This window comes from Chiroxiphia lanceolata, chromosome 14 (assembly GCF_009829145.1).
Source record: "Chiroxiphia lanceolata isolate bChiLan1 chromosome 14, bChiLan1.pri, whole genome shotgun sequence".
NCBI classification, from domain to species: domain Eukaryota; kingdom Metazoa; phylum Chordata; class Aves; order Passeriformes; family Pipridae; genus Chiroxiphia; species Chiroxiphia lanceolata.
This window is the reverse complement of record NC_045650.1, coordinates 14,109,120-14,136,073: the sequence shown is the minus strand read 5'-3', so window position 1 is coordinate 14,136,073 and position 26,954 is coordinate 14,109,120. Positions and strand designations below refer to the sequence as shown.

General features: G+C 40.1%; 1 protein-coding gene across 5 annotated transcripts in view; it reads right to left on the bottom strand.

The window, feature by feature from the left end:
• Positions 1-407: 407 nt before the first annotated feature.
• The window catches only part of COL4A5 (collagen type IV alpha 5 chain), a 78,557-nt gene continuing 52,010 nt past the window's right edge, over positions 408-26,954 (bottom strand). For 2 of the 5 annotated variants that reach the window (XM_032701934.1, XM_032701935.1), the window contains 21 exons: positions 23,915-24,082; positions 22,951-23,040; positions 22,017-22,166; positions 20,651-20,749; positions 19,559-19,648; positions 19,097-19,236; positions 18,038-18,164; positions 16,726-16,806; positions 16,054-16,152; positions 15,452-15,502; positions 14,499-14,684; positions 8,050-8,183; positions 7,628-7,700; positions 7,407-7,478; positions 6,910-7,038; positions 6,501-6,599; positions 5,079-5,291; positions 4,572-4,749; positions 3,873-3,987; positions 3,390-3,562; positions 408-1,888 (listed from right to left, as the gene is read on the bottom strand). In XM_032701934.1, the coding sequence (XP_032557825.1) occupies positions 1,807-1,888; positions 3,390-3,562; positions 3,873-3,987; positions 4,572-4,749; positions 5,079-5,291; positions 6,501-6,599; positions 6,910-7,038; positions 7,407-7,478; positions 7,628-7,700; positions 8,050-8,183; positions 14,499-14,684; positions 15,452-15,502; positions 16,054-16,152; positions 16,726-16,806; positions 18,038-18,164; positions 19,097-19,236; positions 19,559-19,648; positions 20,651-20,749; positions 22,017-22,166; positions 22,951-23,040; positions 23,915-24,082 (2,549 nt within the window). In that variant the 3' untranslated portion in view covers positions 408-1,806. Of the gene's footprint in view, positions 1,889-3,389; positions 3,563-3,872; positions 3,988-4,571; positions 4,750-5,078; positions 5,292-6,500; positions 6,600-6,909; positions 7,039-7,406; positions 7,479-7,627; positions 7,701-8,049; positions 8,184-9,553; positions 9,563-11,846; positions 11,856-14,498; positions 14,685-15,451; positions 15,503-16,053; positions 16,153-16,725; positions 16,807-18,037; positions 18,165-19,096; positions 19,237-19,558; positions 19,649-20,650; positions 20,750-22,016; positions 22,167-22,950; positions 23,041-23,914; positions 24,083-24,740; positions 24,750-26,954 lie in introns of all 5 variants that reach the window. The other 3 variants (XM_032701931.1, XM_032701932.1, XM_032701933.1) reach the window with 3 other exon arrangements.

The following is a 26,954-nucleotide window of genomic DNA, read 5'->3' as shown; positions in this document are numbered from 1 at the left end:
AGGTAGCAGCAGGTTCAGATTATTTCTATATGCATCAGCAAACCAAACTAAAATGAGCTGAAAGATGCACGTTGCTGAATTGCCCACTCTCTACCAACGTATATAACTGCAACTAATTGAAAAAAGACAAAGCCATTAATATTTTGCACTTTAAACTAAAGAACTTCAGTTTCATACTTGGTTGAAAGCTTTTGAAATCAGCACCAATCTCATTGTATCACTGCCACCTGCTCAGTCACCAATCCTATGTCTTTTGTCAAGTGTGCATAAAACAGGGAGATGTCGGATGCTCCATGTTTACAAGGATAACAAGGATAACTGGAAGGTAAGAACGAACAGCCATTAGCAGATAAATTACTGAACAGCAGTCAATAAACAAATACACATCACCTGTATAGAGCAGTACGTTAATTCCCAAGTTAGGCTGTATTGGTAGCGGAGGTGGCAATAAACAACGGAAATATTAAAGTATCATCACTTGACAAATAGTCCTGCATTGTCAGGGAGCTGTTTATACACAAGGGTAAATGAAACGGCACTGACCATAGAAGCTGAACAGTCATGCATACAAAAGTGATCACTTTTCAGCTATTGCACAAGGAGTGACACTCTTAAGACATACACAGTAGGATTCTTACAAACTGACATCAGAAAGACTGCATGCACCATCTTTCAAGGCCTTATGTGAACTATACATACACAAGAGTTGCTGTATACTGTAAATACACTGTGGATGTGTATAAATTCACATAAGATTAAAAGATTAATCTGTAAATAGGAAAGTTTCCACCATCTTCTCCTTTATTTTATTCAGAAGGTGTTTTAGCATGTACACTATTTAAGGTAAAATGTAGGACACCACTTCAGAGTTGAGGTTTCATGTGAGCATCATAAATGCTTCGGTAACTGGATATTCCCAAGGGACAGGTTTGGTTAAACCAAACTACTAAAATGTGAATGTGACTTCTGAAAAGAAGGATATAGAATATGGCTAATAATTTCACATATTTTCACAAGATTAAAAAAAACCCTTTTCAAGTGGATTGGGATTTCTAAGCACAAATAAAACCACTGATAGCGTGGTGTACAACATTTAAAACCCTGATCAAAATTACTTCAGAATAATTGTGCATTCCCCAAATATATTAGGTTGGCAACAGAGGAAGGAAATGAAAAATTAAATGCATAAGTTGGTCTAAGAGGGGTAAATTCTCTCTGTACCACAAGTTTAATAATAAAATACTGTTGTATCTTTTAATTTTAGACATGAGAATTTTTATATCAGTCTGGTTTGTTTTCTAAATGACTGAAAATTTCAACTAAAAAGGTGTTTACACAATATACACATTTCATTACTTACAAAGAGAAATAAGCTTAAAATTTCATATTAAAAACCTGGGATACAGTAGGGTTAGTAGCACCATGAAAAATGTTTTTCAAAACTGCAGTCTTGTTATTTTAAACATACTCAGTGCGTCGTGTCTTTCTCTGTTCTCTTGGTTGATCAAAAAGGTGCCATTTTGGTACAGGGAGAGAAATGAAAAATTTCATCTTCTGATCCTTTATGAACCTCGAGTGTTCTTTTCTGTTTCCAAGAGGTCAATTCTTTCATCTTAGTCCTGTTGTCAAATATGTACTGAACAACCCTTAGTTTGGCACGTGAGTGAGGTACACTTGAATTTGCACGGTTAAAACAGTTTGGATTAGTTTTTTTCTTTTCTTTCTGCACAGTAGCACCATTGTTGCAGCTGGAAGACAGTGCATCTTAGGAATTTTCAACTGTTTTATAAAATGTTCTCCAAGACGTTACGTCTTCTTCATACAAACTTGACAACGACTAATCCGCGTCCTCAGGTCTCCAGCTTTCAGTGTCTCTGACTGAGGTTTGCTGGTTGACAGACACAAAGGAAAGGCTGGGTTAGCTTTTTTTTTGTTTTCAGAACTGTTCCTTTTAAATTCTACATTTTAATACAACACTTAAGTACATGAGTGGGGAATGAATCCTGGATTTGAGAGTTTTCCTTAAGAGTGATCTTTTTGTCTGTCCTCAGCACCAGGTGACAGATGCTCAGTCATGTCCAGTGTCAGTGTCCCCAAGGTATGGTAACCACCTGTTTCAGGCTGGCAGGTGATGGAACACAAACACAAACTGAAGGGGAGGTGAATTTTGTACATTTGAGATGATATTTCTGAGGTCTTTGTTTCTGTTCTTTGGGTTTCTTAGTTGAAGGGTACTTCATATAACAAGTACTGCTACAGTAAAAGCTGTATTTAAGTGATGGCTTTACCAAATTATTTATTTTTATTCTGAAAGGGTAAGGAGATAGGATATTAATGTAATTACTTTGTGTGATATGTGAGTACACAGAATAAGTCCAATTCTTAAAAGTTTCTTTAAAAAATATAATAAAGAAGGAAGTTGCTTTTATGGGATAGAGAAAATACTAGAGACAGAAAACTCAAAGGTACATGGTAGTTCCTAGTAGGAAGTTTTTACTAGAGAATTACCACTAATCAACTAACCAGAAATCTGAAGAGTGATGATTAATCATGTCAAGTATCCTGACTGTAGGGGTTACACAAGAAAAGCTTAGGGGCCACCACTGCTCTGTAACACAGTGCACAGTGCCAGCCCTCTGTGACAAAGCTACGTTTTTCAAGTAGGTGGCAGTGGGAATATTATGAGGTTTTTATCAGCACACAAACAGGGCAGTAGTTATTTATTCTATGAAAGGAGATGATTTTTCAAAGAAAAAATTTTGCTACTCAGGTTGAAAGGGAAAGTTCAAGGAGCTGAGAGACTCCAGCTGAAATCCTGACTGCAGAGAAGCTGAGGACAGAATGGCCACCGGGTTCCTTGCAGCCAAAAAGTCATCCTGTTTCCTTCTGCAAAGTGTGGGGGAAAATGCTGGCCATGGAGGGTAGGAAACCTCCTTCACACAAGACTTTTAAAAACAGTTTAAACATCTGCCTTAAAAGGTTTAAGTAGAGTTGATCTTGCCATTCATACCTGTCCCTTGTTTGCTGTACTTTTCAAATATGAGTTTATTGAAAAGTCTGCTAAGGAAAACTCCAACAAATTGTTCTTTTAGGCTCCAAATATAGTAAATACAGTAGGACTACTTTCAGAGAAAGTACTGCAACAAAATGTGAATAAGGATTGACACAGAAAAAACCTGACTCCTTTTAAAACAGCATGTGCCCTAGCAAGTTTTTACATATTAAAGGCTTACCAAGGAAACACTTGAAAAACTGGTTGTGAGGGGGAAAACAAGCTAAATTATTTCCCTATACCCCTGTAAACAAATTCCTTTGATCTCTGGCATAAATTCAGTTTCCAAAGTGCTCATTCTGAAATAAAGCAACAGACAAGAAACAGGTTTTCTTACCTGAACATTTCTGACACCTCTACAGTTGCCAGCCAGAAACTGTATGAATTGGCGTAGTAATTACAGGTGCCCCGACCGTGGCACTCGATAAACGGTGCTGAGCGGAATTCCTCCAAACAGGATCCAGGCGATGCCAAGGCCTGTCCAGAGCCCTCTGCTCCAGCACTAGTGTGCTGGTGGAGGAAAGAAAGACACAAACAAGAATCTTAGGTGCTAAAAAATTCAATAGCACAGCATTCAGCTACTAAAAGAGTCGCTGTCCATTCTTGGCAGAGATGATGTGGTGTCAGACACCTCCATAAATGCCAGTTACACCGGGATCTGTGTGCTGGAGAATCCCTGTCAGTCTTGGCTACCTTGGTTAGTGATGGAAGGTAAAGGCTTTCAAATGACAACCCTTGCAGTTCTGAACAACATCCCAAAGCAGTCAGTGGAGGACACAGGTGGGCAGTAGCTGCCTCTGGAGTAGGAGGCAGTTCTTACCATCATGAAAGAGTAGCCGATCCAAAGGGAGTCCCAGCCTGGAGGACATGAAGGAATCTGAATGGTCTGACTGTGGACAGCTATCACCATAGCAGGAGCTTCACACACAACACATCTGGACACAGGGGAAGTAGCAGAGAAACAAATGACTTTAAAATATTATAGGAGTATGTTTTATTAAGAATTCTTACATAGAGAAAGGGAAGAAAACTAGCCTGTGAGAGGCCCTCCTATTAATCTAGGCTTCTACTTCTCACGTATTTTGTAATTTTGTAACTGCAATAAGACAGTATTTTGGAGTGTGAGATCTGTCTGTATTTTCACTATATGGGGTAAAATACTGAAGCAATTCCTGAAACAAAAGCTGGAAGCTCAAAGTCCCCAAGTGAACACCTTACTCCTAGAGCCAATGTCTCCCATGTTCTCTCTCCTGTCCATGGCAATCTTGCTCTGGTGACTATAGAGATCCTCTGGTTAAGGGGAGCTCTTGCAGCCTTTCAGCCTCTCATTACCACTGCTGCATGGAGACAGACCCTTTAAGGTAATGAATACTTTTAAAACAAGCTATTTTCCTTGTTTTTCCCAGAGCAAAACACGGCAGATTCATCTCCTAGTACCCAACCTGCATGTTGGAAACACATGGATAAGACATTCTATCTATCCAGATATTAAGAGACCCGACAGCCTGCTTTCTCTCACCTGCTAATGAAGGGCTGGATGCTTTGCCCAGTCAGTGGCTCCATGCTCATGGGCATTGGCTCTGGAGTCGACAGCCAGTAGGAATAGTCATTCCTTGATGCAAAGTTACAAACATTGTTGATGTTGCAGAACATGAAGGGCATGGTGCTGAACCGCCTGAGACAGCTCCCAGCAGTACCTACAGAGTAAGATACATAAAATGTGACAGCGAAGTTTTCACTTCATTGCTTTTTATAGCAATTCTTTGAGAGCAGTAATTGTGTATTCTTCCTCTCCTCCTGTGAGTGCACAGCATGTGCTATCAGATTGTCACATGTGGGAAAAACTTAACGTCTCTGTTCTGGTTTACATTCTTTCATCCTGAATTATCATGTGCAGCCTCTGGAGATAGCAGATCTTAGTATGCAATCCCCATCCTCATCCAAGAAATCTTCAGAGAACCAGAGCATTTGAAGAAACAGCTACAACCTCTTTCTTCTTAAAGACAGCGCATACAAAATATCTCACCCAAATCCTGGCCATGTGCTCTTTCATTTCCTTGCACATATAGAAGAGAGAAGCCATCATATATTCTTGATGTTCCCTGTGGACAAAGTGGTGTATCCCTGGTCTGGCTGTGCCGAGTTATAAGGAATCCGTGAGCAACAGAAGCTGTTCCAGGAGGACCAGGTGGGCCTTGTAAGCCATCAGGACCAGGAGGTCCCTGTACTCCTCGTGATCCTGTTCACGTGAGAGAAACACAACACACAGTAGTTATTAACACCATTTCTTGCTCTTTTAGGAGCTCTGAAAGGCAGCACAGTCCTGCGACTGAGGTGCTGGTGAATTTGGGCACCTGGTATCTGCTCACACCATCCCCCCGACATTTTCTCTGTGTTGTAGGGGTATTGTGAAGTTAAATACATTCAGGACTGTGAGGCACTAAGATAACTGCAGAGGACATGGCAGCCAGTAGAATGAGTTCAAATTAGCTTCCCAATTGCAAAATATATCTGTGTGTGCAGCTTAAAAAGATGATGTTGAAACATCTTGCTCAAGATAACAAAATAAATGGCAGAGGCAGAAACAGCAGCAAGTCTCACTTTGGGGGCATACTGTGATAACACTTGAGCCAAAGGCCATCAAAATGAATAGAAAAGACTGCAGCCAGTTTTGGAGTAGGTTACAAAAAGTGGAAATAAGCTAGAACAGCCTTGAATGTGAGCAAAAGTGAGTCAAAATGGTTGAGAAAGGTATCAGAAAAGGATGTTCTAGAACAGCAATACCAGGAATTATAACTACATATATTTAGACTATGTTATTCTACAGTCATTATTTACATTTTTTTCCCTAAAATAACGCTAACAGATTTCATAGAGTTGCTCAGAGAAAAAGGAAAAACAGGCATTATGGATATTTGTATTCTTTTAACTATTAAAATTCTAACCTTTTTCTCACAATTTTTAATATAGAGCTACTTAATATCTATCATCATCTTTAGAAAATTGTCCCAGTGCCTATTCTGATTTCTCAAATCCTAGTTCAGGGGTTCTAAGTGATAGCTGCATGGTAGCCCGATCTCTGCCTTGGGTGAAATTCTTTCCTTTATGAATCTGTTTTTCCCCATTCATGATTTGCATGCAAAATAAAAGTGATTTAACTAATCTCTTCTGTTTCTTACAATCTTCATTATCTCCTCTACATCATCTCTGCTGCAAAGATGATGCCAGTCAGCTTGAGATAAAGCACTCGACAATATTATTCAGCAATGACCAAGCAATGTGTTGGTTCTGAGAATATTCCAAACCAAAGTATGTTCAGCTGCTTTTAATATTGTTGCATTAAGAAAAATCCTAAAACTGTGATTCTCTCATTATTCCCATGAGGCAAAGATCTTACTTCCCATTATTAGCTTGCACTCAGAAATGGGAGTATCTCTAAACACCATACCTGGTTGGCCTGGAAGACCCCTCTCTCCTTTACGTCCTGCTGGACCATCAAAACCAGGTAGTCCATCTCTCCCGGGGTCACCAGGAAGACCACTTGGACCTAGAGTAGACAAAAACATAACTGAAATAAAACCTCCTGAAATCTCACTACAGAATCTTTAAATTGCCTCGGACTTATCTTTTGTTTCTTCATGATATATAAGAACAGCCCATTGAACCAGAAATATATGGTGGAACCCTGCATTTATCAATTAACCCTGCATTTATCTGTTATCTATTAACCCTGCATTAATCTATTGCTTTTTGCTGAGCTCAGTCACTCATCTCTGCAGCCTCTGGACGTGACTGGCATTGCATCCTGCACTCAGCTCTACCTCTGTCATTTCCTCTGCAACCACTCAGGATCATACCTGGCAATCCCTGTGGCCCTGGCAATCCAGCTTCCCCTTTGGACCCAGGCTGTCCTGGAGGACCTGGGGGACCAGGATCACCTTTGACAACAATGCTTCGTCCAATGGTACCTGGTAAACCTGGTGGACCTGAGAGAGAGCAGACTAGTATTAGATAAACCAAGGTGGAAAAGAGCATTAGAAACAGTTTGTTTATTGCAAGATCAGAAGCCAAGAGCTCCATCAATGCAAAGAGTAAGTGCATATATAGGAAAAAAAAAAGTGCTCTTGATAAACCCCTCAAAGGACCACTCTTGCAGGAGTTAATCCATGTAGACTGGATACAGAGAATAAAATATTTTAGGATTACTTGTAGAGGCTAAAAAGTACAGCCTGGAGCTGTGTTGAGCTGTTGCTCACTTTACTTTCATTGCTGGGTGAGACCAACTCAGTCCTCCCTGCAACAAATTCTGCTGGCAGGGAGCAAAAGTGACAGTGCCACCACCCAGGACTCCTACCTGGTGGGCCTGGCAGTCCCTGGCTGCCTGTGAGGCCAGCGGGTCCTGCAGGTCCAGTGGGACCCTTCATACCTGAAACATCAAATGCACACAGTCACACAGTGAAAGAACATGCTGTTTTACAAACTCTGCTGCAGGAACGGCCAAAACAGGCTGTTACTGTGTCTGGAGGTTTTCACTTGAAACACTATTTAAATGCCTGGGAATCCCCAGTTAAATACCTGGGAATCCTGGAACGCCTGGAACCCCGGGGTCCCCCTTCATTCCGTTCAGACCCGGACGGCCAGGATCCCCCTGGAAAGAACAGCCTCATGTTATTCAATCCTCTCCTCTCAGTTTCAGAAACAGAATGAAAGGTGCCTGTCCACAAACAAGCAAACTGGGGGCTGTGAAGGGCTGAGGCACACAGGAATGTGAGGCTGCATCAACAGCTCCAGCTCCCACGGGAATACAGCAGGGACATCCTGCCCAGATACTGGAGGATAATTAAGGAAAAGACTCTTTTCCTTGCTACGAGACAGGGTGTTAGCTACCACATTTTGGCTTTTATTTTATTATGGAAAACTGCATATTCCACCCAAATACATTCCATTTTTATTGCATTTAAAAATTAACAAGGGGAAAACTCCATTTCTTGTCCTACCTGGCGTCCAGGTGGTCCTTGATCTCCCTTTGGACCAGTCAGGCCAGGTGGACCAGGTGGACCCGGGTTCCCTTTTTCCCCTTTAAGTCCTCCAGGGCCTGGTGGCCCTCGTGGACCTTCTGGGCCTGGTGCACCTTAACATTGCAGAACAAATATACACATATCAGTACATATCAACCATTCTCCCCAGGTTTGTGCCTTCAGAATGAGAAAAGAAAAATTAAAAGATATTTTGGCTTGACTTCCCAGCTCTATTTCAATGCTAAATTCAGGGTAAACAAAAAGGAAAACAAATAGAGGGATTATTTGCACTACCCAAATCAGGAACCAAGGCTCCTTATCTAGCTGAGGGAGAGAAGCAGGTCTTCCCAGAAGGCAGTGCAGCTCACCTGCTTTAGCAGCTTTCCAGTGACCAGAGTGGTGCCTTTACTAGGAGCCAAGAAACCCAAAATTAGATGGTACAAATATCCCCTCTGCTGACCTGCATTGCATTCACCATTTCTTAAGTGCTATTTAACAACCTGGACTCCTTTTGAAAGCTAGTCTCAACAATGTAAAATGCTGCTGCTTTTTTGCTGTTAGGATATGACACACCTATTGAGCAGCCCTTATATACTGTCACCTGACTGCTGGACAGCAGGAAGCTCATCATTCTGCCTTCCCTAAATAATAATCTGAGCTGCAGAAACTTCTTTATGTTGAATCTCCCTCTGACTGATTTGTCTTTCTTCAGTAGAATTACACTCTGTAAATCCAGTGGAGGAACTGGGCTGTTCTTTAAATATTTTCCCTTTGCTACAGCAGCATTAACCCAAAGCAAAGTAGTGGATTTAAAAGAAAATTAGGTATCTGCAGAGCTGAAAGATGAGACCTATACCTTTATGCCACCACCTAAACGGAAGGTAACAGATAGTAATTTGTGGCAAAACAAACTGTAAGCAAATGCAGGAACAGCTAACAACATTTTACAAGTTAGATCTCATAACTGGATTAACAAAAGGATCTCTTTGCAGGCCAGTGCTATGACATTCCCCCCCTGCAGTACAACAAATCCAATAATATTTATGAGTGTGCTGCATTTTCAGCTCTTCTGCAATCTTGAATAACTTAGCATCTCCTTTGACATCCTCATAGTCTATATTCAATGAATTAATTTGATGACTTGTATTTCTGCATGCAAATTTGAGTAGAGAATTCCTTCCCTTTTTAAATCAACAGCAATTTTGTACCAGATTTCACACGTATCCTGTAGCAGTTTCAGCTACAGAAAGCATCCCATCATGCAAGGATTTTTTGTGTTCGTTTTGTTCTTTTATACTGGTCTAGTACTGTACACATGCAAAACAATACCAGGTTACCATCTGAGGCATGCTAATCAAACACATATGGTCTGCAGGGTAACCATAGTCCTTAAAGAGACAATCACAGAATTACAGGAAAACATCTGTTTCTCTTACATCAAGTGCAAGGCAGTAAAACAAATTGACCGAGTTAAGAGTCTAACCTGGAGGACCTGGAAGGATCAGAGTTCACCAAAGCCCAATGATCGATGTTAGAAGGGTCAGACATCACACAGTACAAAACAAGATTACTAGTTAGAAATAGTACAGATGACAGCATATACACTACACAACAACCCATTTCACCAGCATATTTTGCATTTACAATATAATCCACAGGCATGCATAAAACCACACATGAATAAGACAGGAATTTTCAGATACAAGTTATTCTGGTGACTAGGCTCTACTAACTCAACACTTCATTTAACAGCAAACTCAGAGCTTTACTAACAAATGTGTTATTGCTCTAACATTACAGCTAAGGCCTATGGTTGGTTAGTCCTGGCTCACAAGAGGTTTGGACTATGTAACCATTTCACTGACAGTATTCACCCTCTCAGGGCCTGGAACTTGGCAAACAGGCAGATGAATTGTGAATGACAACTCAGTCTTGAGCAAAATTCTGCTTTGGGTAAGGGGGAAATCTGACTTAACAGAAGGACTTATCACCATAAATCAGGTATGAACCTCATCTATCTGTGACTACAATTCTAGGACTGAAAAGTAGGCTTACACCCACTTGGAAATGGAAGGCAGGATTGACATGGATCAAGAGGGCTGCAAATGCTATAAGCAAAAATACAGCAGAACTTGCAAATTTAGAATTTGCTGTCTTTACTGTTGGCATTAGTCTTTCCTGATAAAATTATTCCAAGATGCTAATTTACCTGTTTAAGGATATTATGGAGAATGGCATGTGATAACATCCTTGGAAAAATGATTTAAATGTCCTCTTTCAAAAGGTAAGCTGGTTGTCCCTACTATGCTCCTAAGTTAATACATATTTTAGCTCCTGTGCCACTTGCATCTTTCATGTCAGTGAAATGATTTAAATATATCAACATACCACCATGCAATTTGCAGCTAAAAACTACAATAAATACACAACAGGTTTACCTCACAGCACTACTTACATATTTGATAAATTATTTTAAATATTAACTGTAAACAGTTGTTAAAAATAATGACATGGACATTTCATTGTTACTGTTAAGTACTTATAAACTATATTTCACTGATAGGTAAGTTTTGCTATGATTTATAAATCTATTCATCACTGAATTCTGGCTGAGCACAAACACAGGGTGGAACAAAATGTGAGGCAATTGCTGAGCTCCTCCCAGCACCCCCATGATGGCAGCGCTCCTTTAAAGTGTGGTTACTGCCTGGGTGACCACAGTTAAATTAAAAGGTAAAGCCACATTCATTTTTTTATATGACTGCATAAAGCTGGGATTCAAGCTTTAGGTGCTGCCACATTTGCTACCTCACAGTGCTTAGGACAGCAGGCTAAAAACTAAAATGTATTCCTCTATGGAATTTTCCTGACGTTTCTTTGCTTCCTGAAAGTCATCATAGCAAAACCTAAAGACATCATTATTAAGTAGATATACCAAGTCATTTTCAATCCAGACACAGACTTTAAAAATCCTCCAAAAGTGCCAGTTTGTGTTCCATGTTGATACTCTAAAGTTAAAATAAACTTCTGAAAACAACCATGTTCTCACCAATCCTGTCCCCTTGCCCTAGTGCCAGGGAGGGGAGGGCTGTGAGCTTTATTTTAATTAAATACTTGTGAAAGGAAGAACTTTCCTCGTTTCCTCTAAATGTTCTGATGAAGCAAAGCAGTGGAACTAAAGATTTCTCTTCACTGAAAAGTTACAGTGCTCTAAGTTGGGAACGTAAAGCATCACTCTTAGTCTATATAAGAGCATCACTCTTAGTCTATATAAGTTTTCTACAGACACTGTTGGTATAAAACAAATATCTAATTTATTTAAGCCACTTGAGAGTGTCCAAAATCAAGAGTGGCAGGTGTTACAAAAATGAACGGTGGCACTTTGCCCAAGCTGCGATACACAATCATACAGCAAAGGCACAGGAGGACAGTGCAACGTGCTTTCTAAAAAAAGATGAAAACCACTATACATTATTTTCAACTGCACTGAGAATAAATTTGCTAAAACAAGTTTCGCAGCTGGGGACTTCATAAAAGCCTTGCAAATCTGGACCCACGTGGTTTTCCACCACAGGCAGAGCAATTCTATGTCCTTCCAGTGTTGGTCCCACAACAGTGTGGAGGAGGTGGCTGAAAGCAAACTCTGAGGGTTTTTTTTCCACCACAGATTAAAAGGTATGTCTGAAAAATGACTCTGCATATCTACTTTTAGACAATACAAAAATATATAAGTTCATTTTCATGCAAAGTTATTATTTTGGAGTTACAGGGCTAACCTGAGGGACCTGGGAGTAGGGGGTCAGAATTCACCAAGGTCATCATTAGAACAAGGGGAAAAACATCAAAATTGTTAGAAATATCAACAAACTAACATATTCAACTAAACCTTTCTTTTTAGATTTAGCTCAATATTCCTTTACATACAGTGTGCAAAACACCAAACTATTATTATTCAGAGCAATGAAAACAGACATGTGGAGTAGCAGCAATATTCTGTTGCCCTGGAAATTGGCTTAATTTTATAATCAATTAATAAATCCGTCCCCAAACCATCTATCAATGTTTATTTTAGGGACAACTCAACTGAAGTCAGAGAGCTACATCATGTTTGACTTCATCACTGTTGCTAATCTTAGAATATACACAGAAGTCAACAACAAACAGCGTACGCAAACAGCTTCTGGTTTTATTTCTGTCCCTGGAAGGGGTAATTTGACAGCCACACAGCTGCTTTTATGACTAACTGCCTTATGTTGAAATGTTACAAAATCAGCCTTCCAACAATAGACTGTGTTATCATCAGAAACAAAAGGCTGGAGTGCTGATTGTACCAGAACTGCAATAATAGTTTGGTTTATCCACATTAGTTCACACATAACTGAGCAAAACAAATGCTTCACTTTATACATTGCATGCAACAAAAATGGAAATAAGAGAAAGAGAGAGAGAACATGGCTGAGCAGAACCTCACTGATTGTTCCCCCCCTGTGCCAATGCTCATAAATCTGCACAAAACGAGCCCCATCATTTCTCCACCTCCCCAGCTGACTGGAGTCAGTAAGAACCTGATTTCTACAGGGAAGTGTGAACAGGGTGAGAAGCTCCATAAAACCCCAATGCTGCAGCAGAGCAGAGAATCTCAGTTGGCACTTTTATTATACATCAGAGACTGCTTAGCTGATTTACTTCAAATTTTTTTTTCAGAGTTTGGAGATATCCTCTGCAAAGAATCTTTTAAAAAGGAAAGCCCATACTGTTACAGACCAATCAGGTTCCTGGGCCAAAATTTTAATTGCTGCATACAGAAAAATTACAGAAAGTCAAAAGCAAACTTGGAGGACCAATTTGCTGCAGGGATGCTCCACTGCCTGGTTAGAGCTCCTGGGGTAGAGCAGGGAGTAGGTTCCTCCAGCAGAAAGGGGGAGGGCATGCACGCCTCCTTCCACTGACCAAACAGGAAAACAGGAAGACATTTTAACCGGCTGTGCATTATTAACCCATGGGGCTGTTTCACACCAGTCACACCCAAAGCATGTTTAGGATACAACACAATTCAAGTATTTTTACTAGGACTAAAAGAAAACCTCATTATACTGGCAAACAGCAACCCAGTTTTTAAGGTGTTATAAATTAAAAACAAATGTTGTTTATAATGACTCATTTTTTGAATGCACAGTTGGGGTAGATGAAGATGAGTTCATAGCCCACTCTGCACAAGAAAAAGCTCATACTGCCATTGAGAATAATAACATATGACAATTCCAGGTCTGGGGAAAATATTTTGATATAATTCCATTCTAAAAAACATTTTTCAGTGGGACAGCCTCCTCTTGTATCAGAAGCAAGCATGAGGAAAAAGCAATTCTTAAAATCTTTCCAAATGTGTACTGCAAAACTAAACTCTCCCTTGATACCCAAAGATGAACAATATATGTGTGTAGCAGCTATTTTACCAATATACTAACTCAAAACTAACTCTCCTCAGAAAAGTCTTTAAATAAAAGGATAGTTTAGGGCAGTAAAGGGCAATAAATAAAAATATTACTTCACCATTAATATGCAAAGAAAAAAAATTTGTCATCAACCAATGGCTTGGTTTGAAAACAGCCTCCTTTAGGGAGAATATAAAGCCTGTTAAGTGGGATGAGTCTCACTGGTAGCAAAGTACTTCTGGATTCAAGATACAGCAATAAGCTTGAGCCAGAGCTGCGACAGGTTCATTAAAGTTCAATATTTTCAAGAGCAGTATCTAAATTCAAATAAACATTCTGTAACACACACACAAAAAAAAATCAAACTCTAATACGGGCAAGGTAGTTGCTCAGCCATGTTAACTCATTATAGAGTTTTCTCATTCCCAGAATTAGTTGGTGCAGGAACAAAATGCAAACACGGAATGGGAAGATGAACACGGCACGACGGAGCACGGAGTCCACGGGAGCCACGGGACACAATGGAGCAATGACTTGTGTTACATGAGACGGAGATGAGCAGCTATCCCACTGGATCATGCTGTGGTGCTAGTGGGAATTTGACTGTCATGACTCTTACAGTGATGGGGTTTGTTACTTTTGGGTTTTGTGCACGATGACATTTGCTGATCATGTGACAAGTACTGCAAAGGTATCAGACGTTCAGAGGTCGGTGCCGTGCTTGCGAGGTGATTACTGGGACAGCATGCGGAGAACCGCCCGCTCAGCAACGCCTTCGATTTTTGCTGCCAGGTATCAGAAACTCAGAGAAACTGGGGCTGTTTCAGTTTTAGATACTGTTACTTTTGGCAACAAAATGCTCTGGTTGCCCACAGATCTATGCCATGAGGCTTGAACTTACCCATCCAAATAAACTGAGAGAGTTTGAAGGCTGATGACCTACCAGCAAAATATCAAAGTGTCAAAGATGTTTGCAGGTATGGATCATGCTCTTACCTGGCCTTCCTGGAACACCTGGTGGGCCAGGACTACCTTTAGGACCTTCCAGTGGTGGCCCTGGTAATCCTGGTGGACCTGGTGGACCCTGTAGACCAGGGAATCCCTGGAAACCTGGTTCTCCCTTCAGACCTGGAAGTCCAGGGGGCCCTGGTGGGCCAGGTAACCCCAGTTCTCCTTTTTGCCCTGTAAAACCAGACAGCCACGTTACATTCTGTTACAAAAGGCCAGAAGTCAATTTTCAGAGCCATTTCTCTCTCTTGCAGAAGGTCCAAGTCTGGCCACAGCTCCCCTGTCAGTCAGACAAGGTAAAATTGTCTAACATTCAGGAAAGAGTTAAGGCTAATAATTCTTGCAGGAGAAAGCAGTACACCTTCTGACATGTTAAAAAGTCTTACTGTCACTTTACTACTCAGTGATGCTGTAAGTCAGAGACATCCTCTGAGATTGTAAGTCTGCAAGCAAAACTCTGTGAAGAAATCTGTCTATATTAAGACTTCATAATTTTTTTTTTTTTAGATATTGCTGAAAGTTAAGACATACTCACAAAACTTTCAAACAAGCTGGAGGAATTTAGGAGCTTTAATGCTACTGGAAAGGAAGCAATATAGCAAGTAGCTATACTTTTAAAGCAACTTCATTTCTCATCTGTTGTATGAATGCTTTATTTACTGAGACAAATCAGCAGAGTTCCACACAATGCACTAGGCTGTAGTCCTGTGTGCATTTATTCTGGCTGCATAATTGCTAGTTTACAAAATTCAGTGGTCAGTAATAAATGTCTTTATTACTGTGGTTAATTTAAGACAGTCTGCTGAGAAAAAACCCTGTTATTTTAGTTGTTGCCATGGCATTCATTTGTTGCAGAACATACAACACACCCTTCTTTTTTTTTGGTGTATAAATGTATTTTACATTCAACCTTTTAACAAGGAGTAACAGGGAAACTTTACCTGACAATCCTGGGAGTCCTGGAGGTCCTGGGCGCCCAAAACCTGGTAAACCTGAAAAGAAACACATTCAGTTAATAATGAACATCTAGCTTTCAGGTCTCCAGGAATGGGAATATGAGGCTTAGAATGATGAAAATGCAGTTCATCTAAATCTGCAATTCCTTTAGATTCCTGGGATTCTCATGCACTCACCAAAGCCAGAGGTTTTGCTATTGAATGCATCTGTAACTTTCACAAGCATTTCCATCCGTTCCCAATCCATGCTCTTTCAGATTTTGGGAGATGCTATGTTTGCATTTTTGTTTGGGGGTTCTATTTTTAGGGCAGACATTACACTGTTTGTGCACCCTGTAACTGAGCTGAAGCAATACACCCAACACGGAATACAGGAACGGGGGCTGGTGTTGAAGTCAGGTAATAAAATCTAAGAGCCGATTGAATTCTTGTCCTGTGCTTCACTGGCACCTCGGTGAGCCACCCAGTAGCTGGGAACCACAGGAGCAGCTCTGGAGGTGTAAGGGCAGTTGTAGGGAAGAAAGGACAGAGTAAGAACATCCCAAAGCAGAGTCAAGAGGAGAAAACAAACAGGAAGGACACCTGACCTGGTTCACCCTTCTGACCCGCTGGTCCCGGGATCCCATCTCGGCCGGGCTGTCCCTTCTCCCCTGAGGGACCGGGAGGGCCAGGGCGACCAATATCACCTAAGAGGGGAACAGAACACATTAGCACAGTCATGCCTAACCTACAACAAAAAATAGCAGCATCCCCCCTCCCCACCATCTGAATCTGAAGGTGTGGCAGTGCAATACAAGATTCACAGGGGTGTAATCTTAAAATTAAAACCTTTCTCTCTCCCTTCTGGCAGTTTAGAAGAGGCTTTTAGGCATGTGACCTCTCAAGCAGTCACTGTTTGCTAAAAATAATATAATGCTTCCCTTTAGAATAAATTAAGTCTTTGCTCCTATATAAACAGGTTAGACCACTGGAGTACTTAACATAAATAAAGTTGGTAAATACTGAAACAGTTAACTTGTTGTTTCAATAGTCAATAATGAATTGACTATGACAGTAGACACAAGTCCTCAAAAGAAAGTTAAAACTTCTTTCTTTTCTGTTTAATTTCACTGAATTATGTGCCTGCAATGACAGCACCCATGTACATAGAGATGCATTTTCAAGACGTTAAAAAGAAGATGTTAAGAAGAAAGGAAGTGGTTTCATGTATTATGTTTTTCACAGAAGCTGCTGATCTCTGCTGCACTGCTCATGCTCACCTACTGGCCCAGGTGGTCCAGGCAGGCCAGGATTACCTGGAGGCCCCTCAATACCTTTTGGTCCTGGAATTCCTGGTGTTCCTGTGAAGTACAGGCATTTCAATAAAAATAAGCACAAAACCGGTTTTTCAGCAGCTCTTGAAATGCCACAATCTGAGATGCCCAGAGTAACAAATGAGCTGATTTTACCAAGAGATTGTAATTGTGCTCATTTTGCAGATTTACAGCTGACCAAGGATGTGAATTGTAAAGCAAAGAGTGTACAGAAACAATACACACTAGCACGACTGTCCTTACTGCAACTCTCAAAACTGTCTTCCTAATTGTTGAGTGCCCATGGCCAAGGACACAGCAAGTCTGGCAGTCTGCTAGAAAATTACTATTTTAGAGACAGGTGTTTCTGCTTGAAAACAAATTGGAAGTGTGATTGGATAGTTCTTCCACAATCCTCTTTTACTTTTCCTGAAAAAGGATCTTAATAAAAATGGTCTTAAGAGTTTAGACTGCATTCTCACCCCTACAGCATGAGCTGAGTGGGAGGTAGGAAAACCAACGATCTGTTCAGTGTCTGCTCTGAGCAGCATCTGAACCTGACCAAGGCAGTGTCTCAGTACACTCTTCTGGCTGTTCAGACTCTTAGGCACAACATGAAGCAGAGGGTAAAATCTGTCAGGTTCATGGTCAGCTTTTGTTCTCTTCTGAGTTTCCTGCTGCCATGACCACAGTTATAAGTTCCCTAATTTCCTACATCAAAGCAGCTCAAGCATAGTTGTAGAACAGCCTTTAGTACTGCAAATGCAGCACAGGTAAAAACTTTGTTTCTTTAAATTGTGAATGAATAACTGAGATATACCTGTGAACAATCTCTATTAATATTTTTTAGAGAAGAGTGCAAAACCTAACAATTATGTTTCAGAGATTTCTCTTTACAACATACTTTTAGACAGTAAATGGAATGAAAAACAAGCTCTGTTTTCCTGATGGCATTTCTCTATTGATTCATGAAGGAAAAATATGGACACGAGTATTTGTGGGTCAGAGGATGTGAGAGTCTGATTGCTGTGGAGAGTGGGGAGCATTAGCTAACACAACTGCTACATCCCCTCAGAGCAGATGAATAATTTCAGGAGGCACTCTTAAGAGATGCATTCCCACACTTACTGTTGCCAATTCCAACAGCACAAAGCTTAGAAGCAGCAGACTGCCAGAAACTCTGAAAGAAGCTGGAGCCCTCCCCCAGTTACCCACTGTGTTTAGCTGTGTGTACCAATACAAGCAGGAGGGAAAGTGAAAAAAATCTGTTGAGAATTACCTGGGAATCCAGGTAGGCCTGGTTCTCCTTTTGCACCTGGACTGCCTGGAAATCCAGGCAAACCAGGATTTCCAGCTATACCTTTACTGCCTGGACTACCTGGGTATCCAGGCAAACCGAGGTCACCCTAGAAAACACAAAGCAGAAATAAGAATCCAGTCTTTATAAGATGGGTGAGCCTTTCTTGTATGTTCCCCATTTTATTATCACATAAAGGTCATCATTATATTGGGTACACCTCTCCTTATATCCAGGTAATGTCAAACATCTCAACAGAAAATTTATTGGAAGTAGCAAGAGTAAAGACTTCAACAGTTTTCCCCTATAATTTTGTACAGAGTATCATAGTTTTTCCTCAGAACTGGTCTACACTGAGGAAAAAAGTGTCTTCCTTTTTTCAAGAAGAAACAGAGATTTTTACCCCATGATAATGCAGAATAAAAAAAAAGAAATCTGTGGAGCTTTAAGCATGAAATGTTTTTTGCTAAATTAATTGTGCTCAACATCAGTTGTAAGGCATCACTGAAGACTGCAAGATATTCTGAAGATCTTTTTATCCCTTTTTTGTGGCTGGCAGAAAGGATGACATAAATGTTAATGCAAATATTTTATATAGACTTAAAAATTTTAAGCAGTAGTAATCATGCTATATTATTAGTAATCTATTCTTAAATGCAAGTTGTCTTAATTTTTTTAATAATTAACTACATAATTAGACACGGGAACAATGTGATATTAATTGTATAAATCCCTAGCAACTATAAAAGTGTCACAGGGAAGACTAGGCCACTAACTGAACCCAACTTGAAAAGTCTGATAAACTATCTTCTCCTTTAACATGATTAAATTATATATAAATATTTTCACCTTTAAAATTAGAAATTTTTGCTCCCACCTGAAAAGAACAGACCACAGTCAACCCTGCTTCTTATTAATATACTTATATACATATTTACAGTTATACATAACAGATATTAAGCAATAGTTGGGGAAAAAAAAAATCAACAGAGAATCTAATTTCCTCATGGACTTTTCAATCTAAAAATTTTGTAAAGGTACCTTTGGTCCAGGGGGACCAGGAATACCAATGGTTGAAAGACCAGGGTCACCTTTCTCCCCTTTCAATCCAGGAAATCCCGCAGGCCCAGGCTGCCCTGGACGTCCTGCTATTCCTTGGCTGCCTTTAATCCCTGGGGGGCCTGTCCAAGAGATAAAGTAGAAGTTTTATAAATATAAATAAAACTTCTGCAGTAATTTACAGAAATCACTCAAAGTACAGCAACTGAACTAGAAAGGACTAACAATTTCACTGGCTGGCTTTGAATACCTAATGTGTTTTTTATTTTTAAAAACAAACTAAACCAATTATCTAAAAATCTCAATTATGTATTTAGGGCTTTATGTGTCCTCAACTTTATTGCTCTTTATTATTACATAGTACATACAAGCAGATCCATCTTTGTACTATATAAAAGGAAAACACTGTCCCAAATTAAGTAAAATACAAGCAGAGAAACTAACCTGGAAGGCCCATCTCTCCCATAGCACCTTTTAATCCTGGAGGTCCTGTTGGTCCTGGCTGCCCAGGAAGCCCCATGTCTCCCTTGATGCCTAGGAGAGGTGTGATTTAGTTAATTAATGGCAATAATTAAAAGTTTCAGATATTCATGCATTCTCACATGAATCTGCTTGTCATCTAATTACAAAGGCAATGGATTTGAAGTTGCTTTAGGCCTCATACTGCTCCTACATGCTTTTTCACACTCATTTGTAGTAAAATATTAAAGACCTTCAGTTTGTTCCAAGACAAGATTTGATCAGGGCAACTGCTTATTTGTTTTGAAGATTAGTCTAATGAAATGGGTCAAATCTCAGCCCATGATTTAACCACCATCTGAAACTATTTGGTAGTGGTGTGACTTGGTCTCTCCTTAGTTGTTCTGCAGAATGAACACATTATCTCTTTCTTACCTGCAACAGGTATTGAGCAGCTTCTATTACAGAATTAAATGAAACCTACAATGCCCAAACTAGTTTGAGTCCTGGATGGTTAAAAATATTCCCCAAGCCCAACAAGATATTTAGAGCAAGACCTACATTAGACACAGCAAGCAAGGACTCAAGATCTCGGAGAAATTGTTACAGCTGTAGGGAGAAACAGTGCAAAATAGAATTTGTTTTCCTGATCCTTGCAATTCTTTAAAGCAAAGATGTGACACCCAGAAACAGCTTGTGCAATACATTCATTTGGCCATTTGCAAAGTATAATCATTAACAATATAGGAAATAAACATTTGAAACAACAGGTCCTGTTGGCAGATCCTGCAGTCATGTTGCTTGCTCAAGCAGCAAGCACTTTTCCAGTCATCCTAAAAGCTACCCTAATCTTCAGTGGGATCAGCTTAAAGCAGCTTTTGGGTCTGTTTGAAGGCAAGAGCTCCAAGCATGCTGTTTGGATAATGACTTTGAATATCCCAAAACTGTGCTGCAGTTTTAAGAGCAAATTTCTAAGCTTGGCTTAGATATAACCTGGATTAACATCCCAATTCCATGTTATGAAAGCTCATGCAAATTCTTACTCAAAGCTGTCCCTCTGAGGCCTTGTTTACTGACCTGGCAATCCTGGCACACCTGGTGGGCCACTAAGTCCTGGTGGGCCTGGGTCACCTGGGAGTCCTTGATAACCTTTCTGTCCTGATAAACCAGGAATACCTCAAAGGAAAAAGATACAGTTTATTGTTAATGCTATTACTACTACTGTATGTTTTCTTTCACCTTAAAAGATCGGATGTAGCTACAGGTGAATGAAAATCCAAATAGGGATTTTTCTTCAGTAAATATAATTCCTCCTAGTTTAGCAAAAAGAAGTATCACAGAATACAAAACATTGGTTCTGGAAAGTTTAAAATTACTACAGAACAGGAACAATATAAGAAGGTAGAGGAAAAAGTAACTTTCTGACTACTGCAAATACACTTCATTCAGAGGGACTGTCTTTCAGATAAGCACACTCCACACTAACCTTTCTGTATTCACCCTGATTATTTATATACAAGTTTAATTACATTGCTACACCAGAATCACTTTGGGACTAATACATTATAAAAAGCAAAGCATGTGTTTTAGCAGATTTTTCCAAATTCCATGCGGTTGTTATCCCATACAATGACTTTGTGTTGCCCTGCCTTAAACTTGTCTTCCACAGCTCTTACTTAACAGAAGAGGAAGAAAGAAAAAGGAAAGTAGTGTCTTAGGATCCTACCTAGGCTTCACAGAAATTAATACAATAGATAAATTAGCACAATAATGGCTGGGACAACATTAGGGAAAGGCATTCTGGGTTCTCTGTAGGGTAGAATATTTTTACTCTTCTCAAGACTCAATTAGAGTTCAAAGGAGACATCAGAACCCCAAGTGGGGGAGGAGTGGGAAGCCACCAAAAATGAGAAAACAGACTTGAGTGGACTGGGAAAAACTTTCAGGCTGCCAACTTCCCAAGCAGAAACACACACACAGATGACATATAGCTCAGAGGTGGGTAAACTTAGGGACACCCAAAGGGAGAATGTGGAGGTGGTGCATGAGCAGATGACCTGTGAAACTTCATCCTACAAGGCAAAGGCCCAAAGGCCTTTGAGGTAGCAGGAATGCAGCCAGCACAGCAGCCATGACAACTATCTCTCATCATGCTTAGGAATAACACCTAGAAGACTGAACTGTAATCCTGCTGAAAGCACCTCAGTGCTATTACAATATTGCCATGTGCCAAATAATAGTATCATTGCAAACTAACCATACAGAGGAACTTGGCCACAGAACCCCTTTAAAAAAGCCTAAAATACAAGACCCATAAACTACAATCATATTCTCAGTTTGTTTTTTTCTGTAAGAAAGAATGAACTGTAATGGATTCAGTCACAGCTCACTATTATCTGTAGAGAACAAACCACCTCCCCGGACCACATGCAAAGTTCTTTACCTGGAACACCTGGCTCTCCTTTTTCTCCTTTTGCTCCCAGCTGTTTTGGATCAACTTTTCCGGGTGGACCTGGCAGACCTGCTTCACCTTTGATGCCTTTCTGTCCTACCGGTCCAGGAGGCCCCGGCGGACCAGGCAACCCACTGTTACCTACAGCAGGGACAGATAACAAAAGGGAAAAGAATATAATCCTTAAGCTAGGCTAATACATTTGTAATGCTTTTTCTTACACAGGGAGTCCATGATTTATTCATGAAGTTGGAATTCACTAAATGATCAGTCAGTTTATGCAAGGTTGCTCACAAGCACCTTTAGCCCTGGAACAAAGCCGAGGGATGGAGTGCATGGGAGTGTCTGTGAGCTCTGGGCAGCCCAGCACAGAGGAACCAGCTGTGTCTGTATGAGCCATGTTTAGAGCTCCCAGAGCTCACCACAATGGGCCACCAGCAACAGCTACAGCAGCTTTGGATTCACAGCCTCCCTGTTCTGGGGAGATAATTGGGGTTTTCTTCTACCAAACTCTTCTTCTCCAACAAGGGGGTTAGTTAAATGCAGATTGAAGAGTTTCTCTGTGACACCTGTAGAGCTGATTTTGGATAACCCCATAACCCAAAACTACTGATTTTCTTCTTTCTGTTGCTTTAAGCAGACTTTACAACACACTTCAGAAATATTGCTTTACTTCAATGCCATCCATCCGAAGGAAAAGTTTTTAAAATAGCTAACAATTCATGACATCAATTAAACAGTGTGACTGCATGCTATGGCTCAAAACTCCAAAGCAATTCCGAACATCAGCACTGTCAAAAGAAGATAACTTAAGCAGGTCCCAATAATGAAGATCTAGATGTTAGTATTACAAATCCTCCTTCCACACAGGACGTGGAAAACAGCATTCTGCATTCTCTTCTGGGGTGTATAAAACAAACATTACCTTTCAAGCCAGGCAGGCCATTTCTTCCAGGAGTTCCTGGAGGCCCTGGAGGACCAGGAGCTCCCATGACGCCCATCTCACCCTTGGCACCTAAAGGCATTGAATCACCATTGTCATTCTGAACAAAACCTCAAGACCTACCAGTACCTTAATTTTACTTTCCTTGCCCCCTATGGTATTTATGAACCAGCACATGCATATAAAGCCTGTTTTAAGGGAATTACAAGCACTCAGTTCTTGTATAGATCTAAATCAGATAAAGTGACACTTGAAAATTGTGGCTTATTTTCCACAATTAAGTCCTGGAAAGAAAATTTGCAGTGCTCTGTTATGGCAGAAAGCATATTTGTACCTTCAAGAAGTTTAGTTCCCTGATTTGAAACACAAATACTTGTTTGAAGCAAACTTGAATTTAGTGAAAGCCAAGAAGACAATTAAGTATACACTACTTTTAGAATGTTTTGTATTGTCCCCTCTATCAAAAAGAGGGACTCTCACTTTTGAGATTCCTGTTTCAAAGGACAAAACAGACTAGCTTAACTGAGTAGCCTAACATGTAGAATAAGGAAAGTAACACTTAAGACTATGTAGCATTTGTAATTATTTTCTTTAAACAAATTTTATTTCTAAATTGTAGCAGTGACTAGAAAAAAAATCACAAAATAAATTAGAAAAGTATCATAACAAAGATGATCAAAGTCACATTTGAAAGCTATGAAACAGAATAACGTGTACAATATTTGAATCAAGGTAAGGGGAAAAGTGGAAAGGTAACAAGGATTTTAATGCAACAAATTTTGTTACAATTTTTTTTAAAAGTATGAGATGTAACAGTTACATGTATCCAACTTTAAATAGGTAGGATAAACATCAAAGTTCAATAAGCTGTCATGGCCAAGCATAAAGAGCATCCATCTGTAACTACAGTTTGGTCTTTGTCCACAGGTAAAATATACGAACTTACCTGGAAATCCAGGTATTCCATCCCTGCCAGGTGGCCCAGGTGAACCCTGAGGCCCTGGTAGACCAGGGGGTCCTGGGTATCCGGGGGTTCCTCGGTCACCTGGAGGACCAGGAACGTCAAAGCCTGGAGGACCTGGATCCCCTTTCTCCCCTGGGATGCCTTGCAACCCTAGAGAATGTTGTTAAGACACAATCTTTTAGAAAAGTCAGGCAAGGCTGAGATCTGTGTGTCTCTGGGTGCACTACTGTAGGAATAGCTAAGTTTTATTTGCAGTCCATTCCTAGCAGTGATGAAAACCCTGCAATTCTTCTAAAGCAATTTATTTTTTAATGGCTTCCAAGTGTTAAAAGGCCATATTGTCCTGAAGATAAGCATTACTAAAATTTTCCCAAGGTGTAGCAAATGCAATTTAAAAAAAATAGTCTCTAAAGAAAAAACAGCTGTCTTCAACAACCCTTTAAGCCTGACTTATAAAGCAAAAAGCCAAAATTGATTAGACTGGTTTGTGTTTTATGATTAAGTATTGAGATTCTTATATTTCCATTAATGATTCTGTTTTACTACATTCTAGGATAACACTGGCTGAATATTTTTGAAGGATAGAAAAATTTTGCACGGCCTTACATTTCCCTGAATAAAAAGTATGAAATGTCAAAATATGCTTAAGATTGTTTAATGCTAATGACACTGAGCTCGAGGCACTGCCGGGGTTTCCCTCCAGTGCACAGCAGCAGTGAAGATGCTCACTCTGGAAATGTAGCTGACAAAAAAGGATTATTCATAAATCTGAAGTTAAGAAAAGGCTTTGGTAAAGAAACCACAGTACCTGGGGGACCTGAGGTTCAAAAGCCAACGAGTTAGAGCTCATCAGGAAGTTGAGACAGGTAGCAGTAAGGAGTTGTAATAGTCGTTAAGTTAGGAAACAAAATAAAGCACATACACATTAGAACAAGGAAAAAAAAAATCTACCTAAAGTTACAGAAAGCAGATCTAAGTACAAAGAATTCAACAGTAATGCAGTTAAGAGAAACCACACTGCAAGGACACTCCAAGCTTTTTCAAAGTCTTTTCAAAGTGCAGCCACCACCGTATGCAGAAACAACAGCGAGATATTTTCAAATACTGACGGTACATTTTAAAAATAAAATTCTTTTTCCCTCTCTTCTTGTCTAGTATTCTCTACAAAAGTAGAGAATAAGCTTTTCTGATATGTTTTTTTTACAAAACTGCCATATCTAGATACTGGCTTGGACACCTGAACACCAGAGAACATCCTATCAATCAGCTTCTTGTTGGCTGGCCTCACATTCTTCAAACAGGGATTTTCAACAGATGCTGCTTCTTTATTACACAAAAAGCCTTTAAATATTTTCCCCCATTCTTTTAGTTCTATTATGCAAATGTACATTGTTACACCCACAGACAGTATATTGAATGTTATGTTCTGTGACATAATCTACTGAGATAATGACACCACCGTGCCAACTTCGTAAGTAACTCCCAAGCAGCAGAACTTTGTAATGGTGACCCCACTCTGGGCTGCAGGAACAAGTTTAGGAGTGATGTCATCATGTGTTCTTTGCACACTGAAAAGGCAGATGGAGTTTTCTTGATGGCATAAGCTGTAGACTTGTATTTATTTAATGATAATTATGCTCCCCTTTAGCAGCAGCTTATCACTGCATTAAACTGTGGGGTCATGTGCCTGGAACTGCTTCCTCTGCAGAGAAAAAACAGTACCAGATGATGCTTAAGGGAATGCACATGCTGTGTGTTTAAGGGCTTTCTATCAGCAGGAGATAAAAAAAAAAGGGAAAATAATGTATTACCCAATAAGAGGACAAAATCCTTATCTAGAATGATAAAGATACTTTTGCAAATAGAAATTAATTCTAATTGAATTTCTAGTTCTCAAAAATTTAGCCACATCATAATTAGAATAATACAAACAACACAGTAAATTCTAAAGTAATTTGTTACATATTTAAAAAAAAAGAAAAATGTTGAGCTACTGCAAACTATTTGAATAAATGGTGGTGCAGAGATAGGAAATTCTGAACAGGGAAATTCTTCCAGGAATTTTCCAAATTACCTGGAAAACAGAGCCTCAGAAACTTTACCCTAATGTTGCATAAAGAAACAGAATTAAAACAGCCTGGTAAAACAAGCAAGGGATGGGAGATGGGAATGTAAGACATTCTGCACAAAACAGAGACAGAGCAGTGCCAAGGGAAATAACAAGGATTTCTCAAGCATGCATTAGAGTTCAGAGCTACCATGCTGTTAGTAGCCACAATGATTAGTCAGTACAGACATGAAGAGTGAAAACAGAGGCATTTCAAACCCATCAGCTCTAGTGATCATTGTGTATTTGCCAGCATTGGTATTTTGCGGAATAAATCAGTGATCACATGAAATCAAATTCTGGCTAACACCAGAGGAGATGTTACAGGAACACAAAAGAACATGCATTGGATGAAACATTCAAACTCATGCTAATACATCCCCACCCCTCACCCCAAACACACGCCTGTGTTCCCTGCTGTTCCAGTTTAGCCCCAAGTGCAGCTCAGGACTGTACAGTCAGCACAGCAAGCCAGGCACAGCATCCACCCCCTGGCTCAGGGAACCCCTGTGCACGTTGCCCAGATCCCTTCTGTCCCTGGCTCTCAGTACTGGGCACATTACAGGCTTGCTGGTGCACTGACCACACGTTCCTTCCCCACTCAGAAACCTGTGAAAAAACAGACCTAGACACGACCCACACTTTATGCATGTGAGTAGAACTCAAGCTCCATGGGTCTACTTACTCAAGTGCTTGCCTACCTTTAACTTAAGCACTTTATGAACTGTGAGCTGAGATTTGGCAAAGATCTGAATATGATCAACTAATCCAAGACCCATGGTCTTAACAGCCGGCCATGAATTTGTCAGCATGCACTGCAAACAATGCCAAGCCCAGTGCTGGCATACAAACACGTTCAGAAAGTGTAGCTCACAAACATGCAGTGCAAACATTCACACAGGCATGGCAAGAACC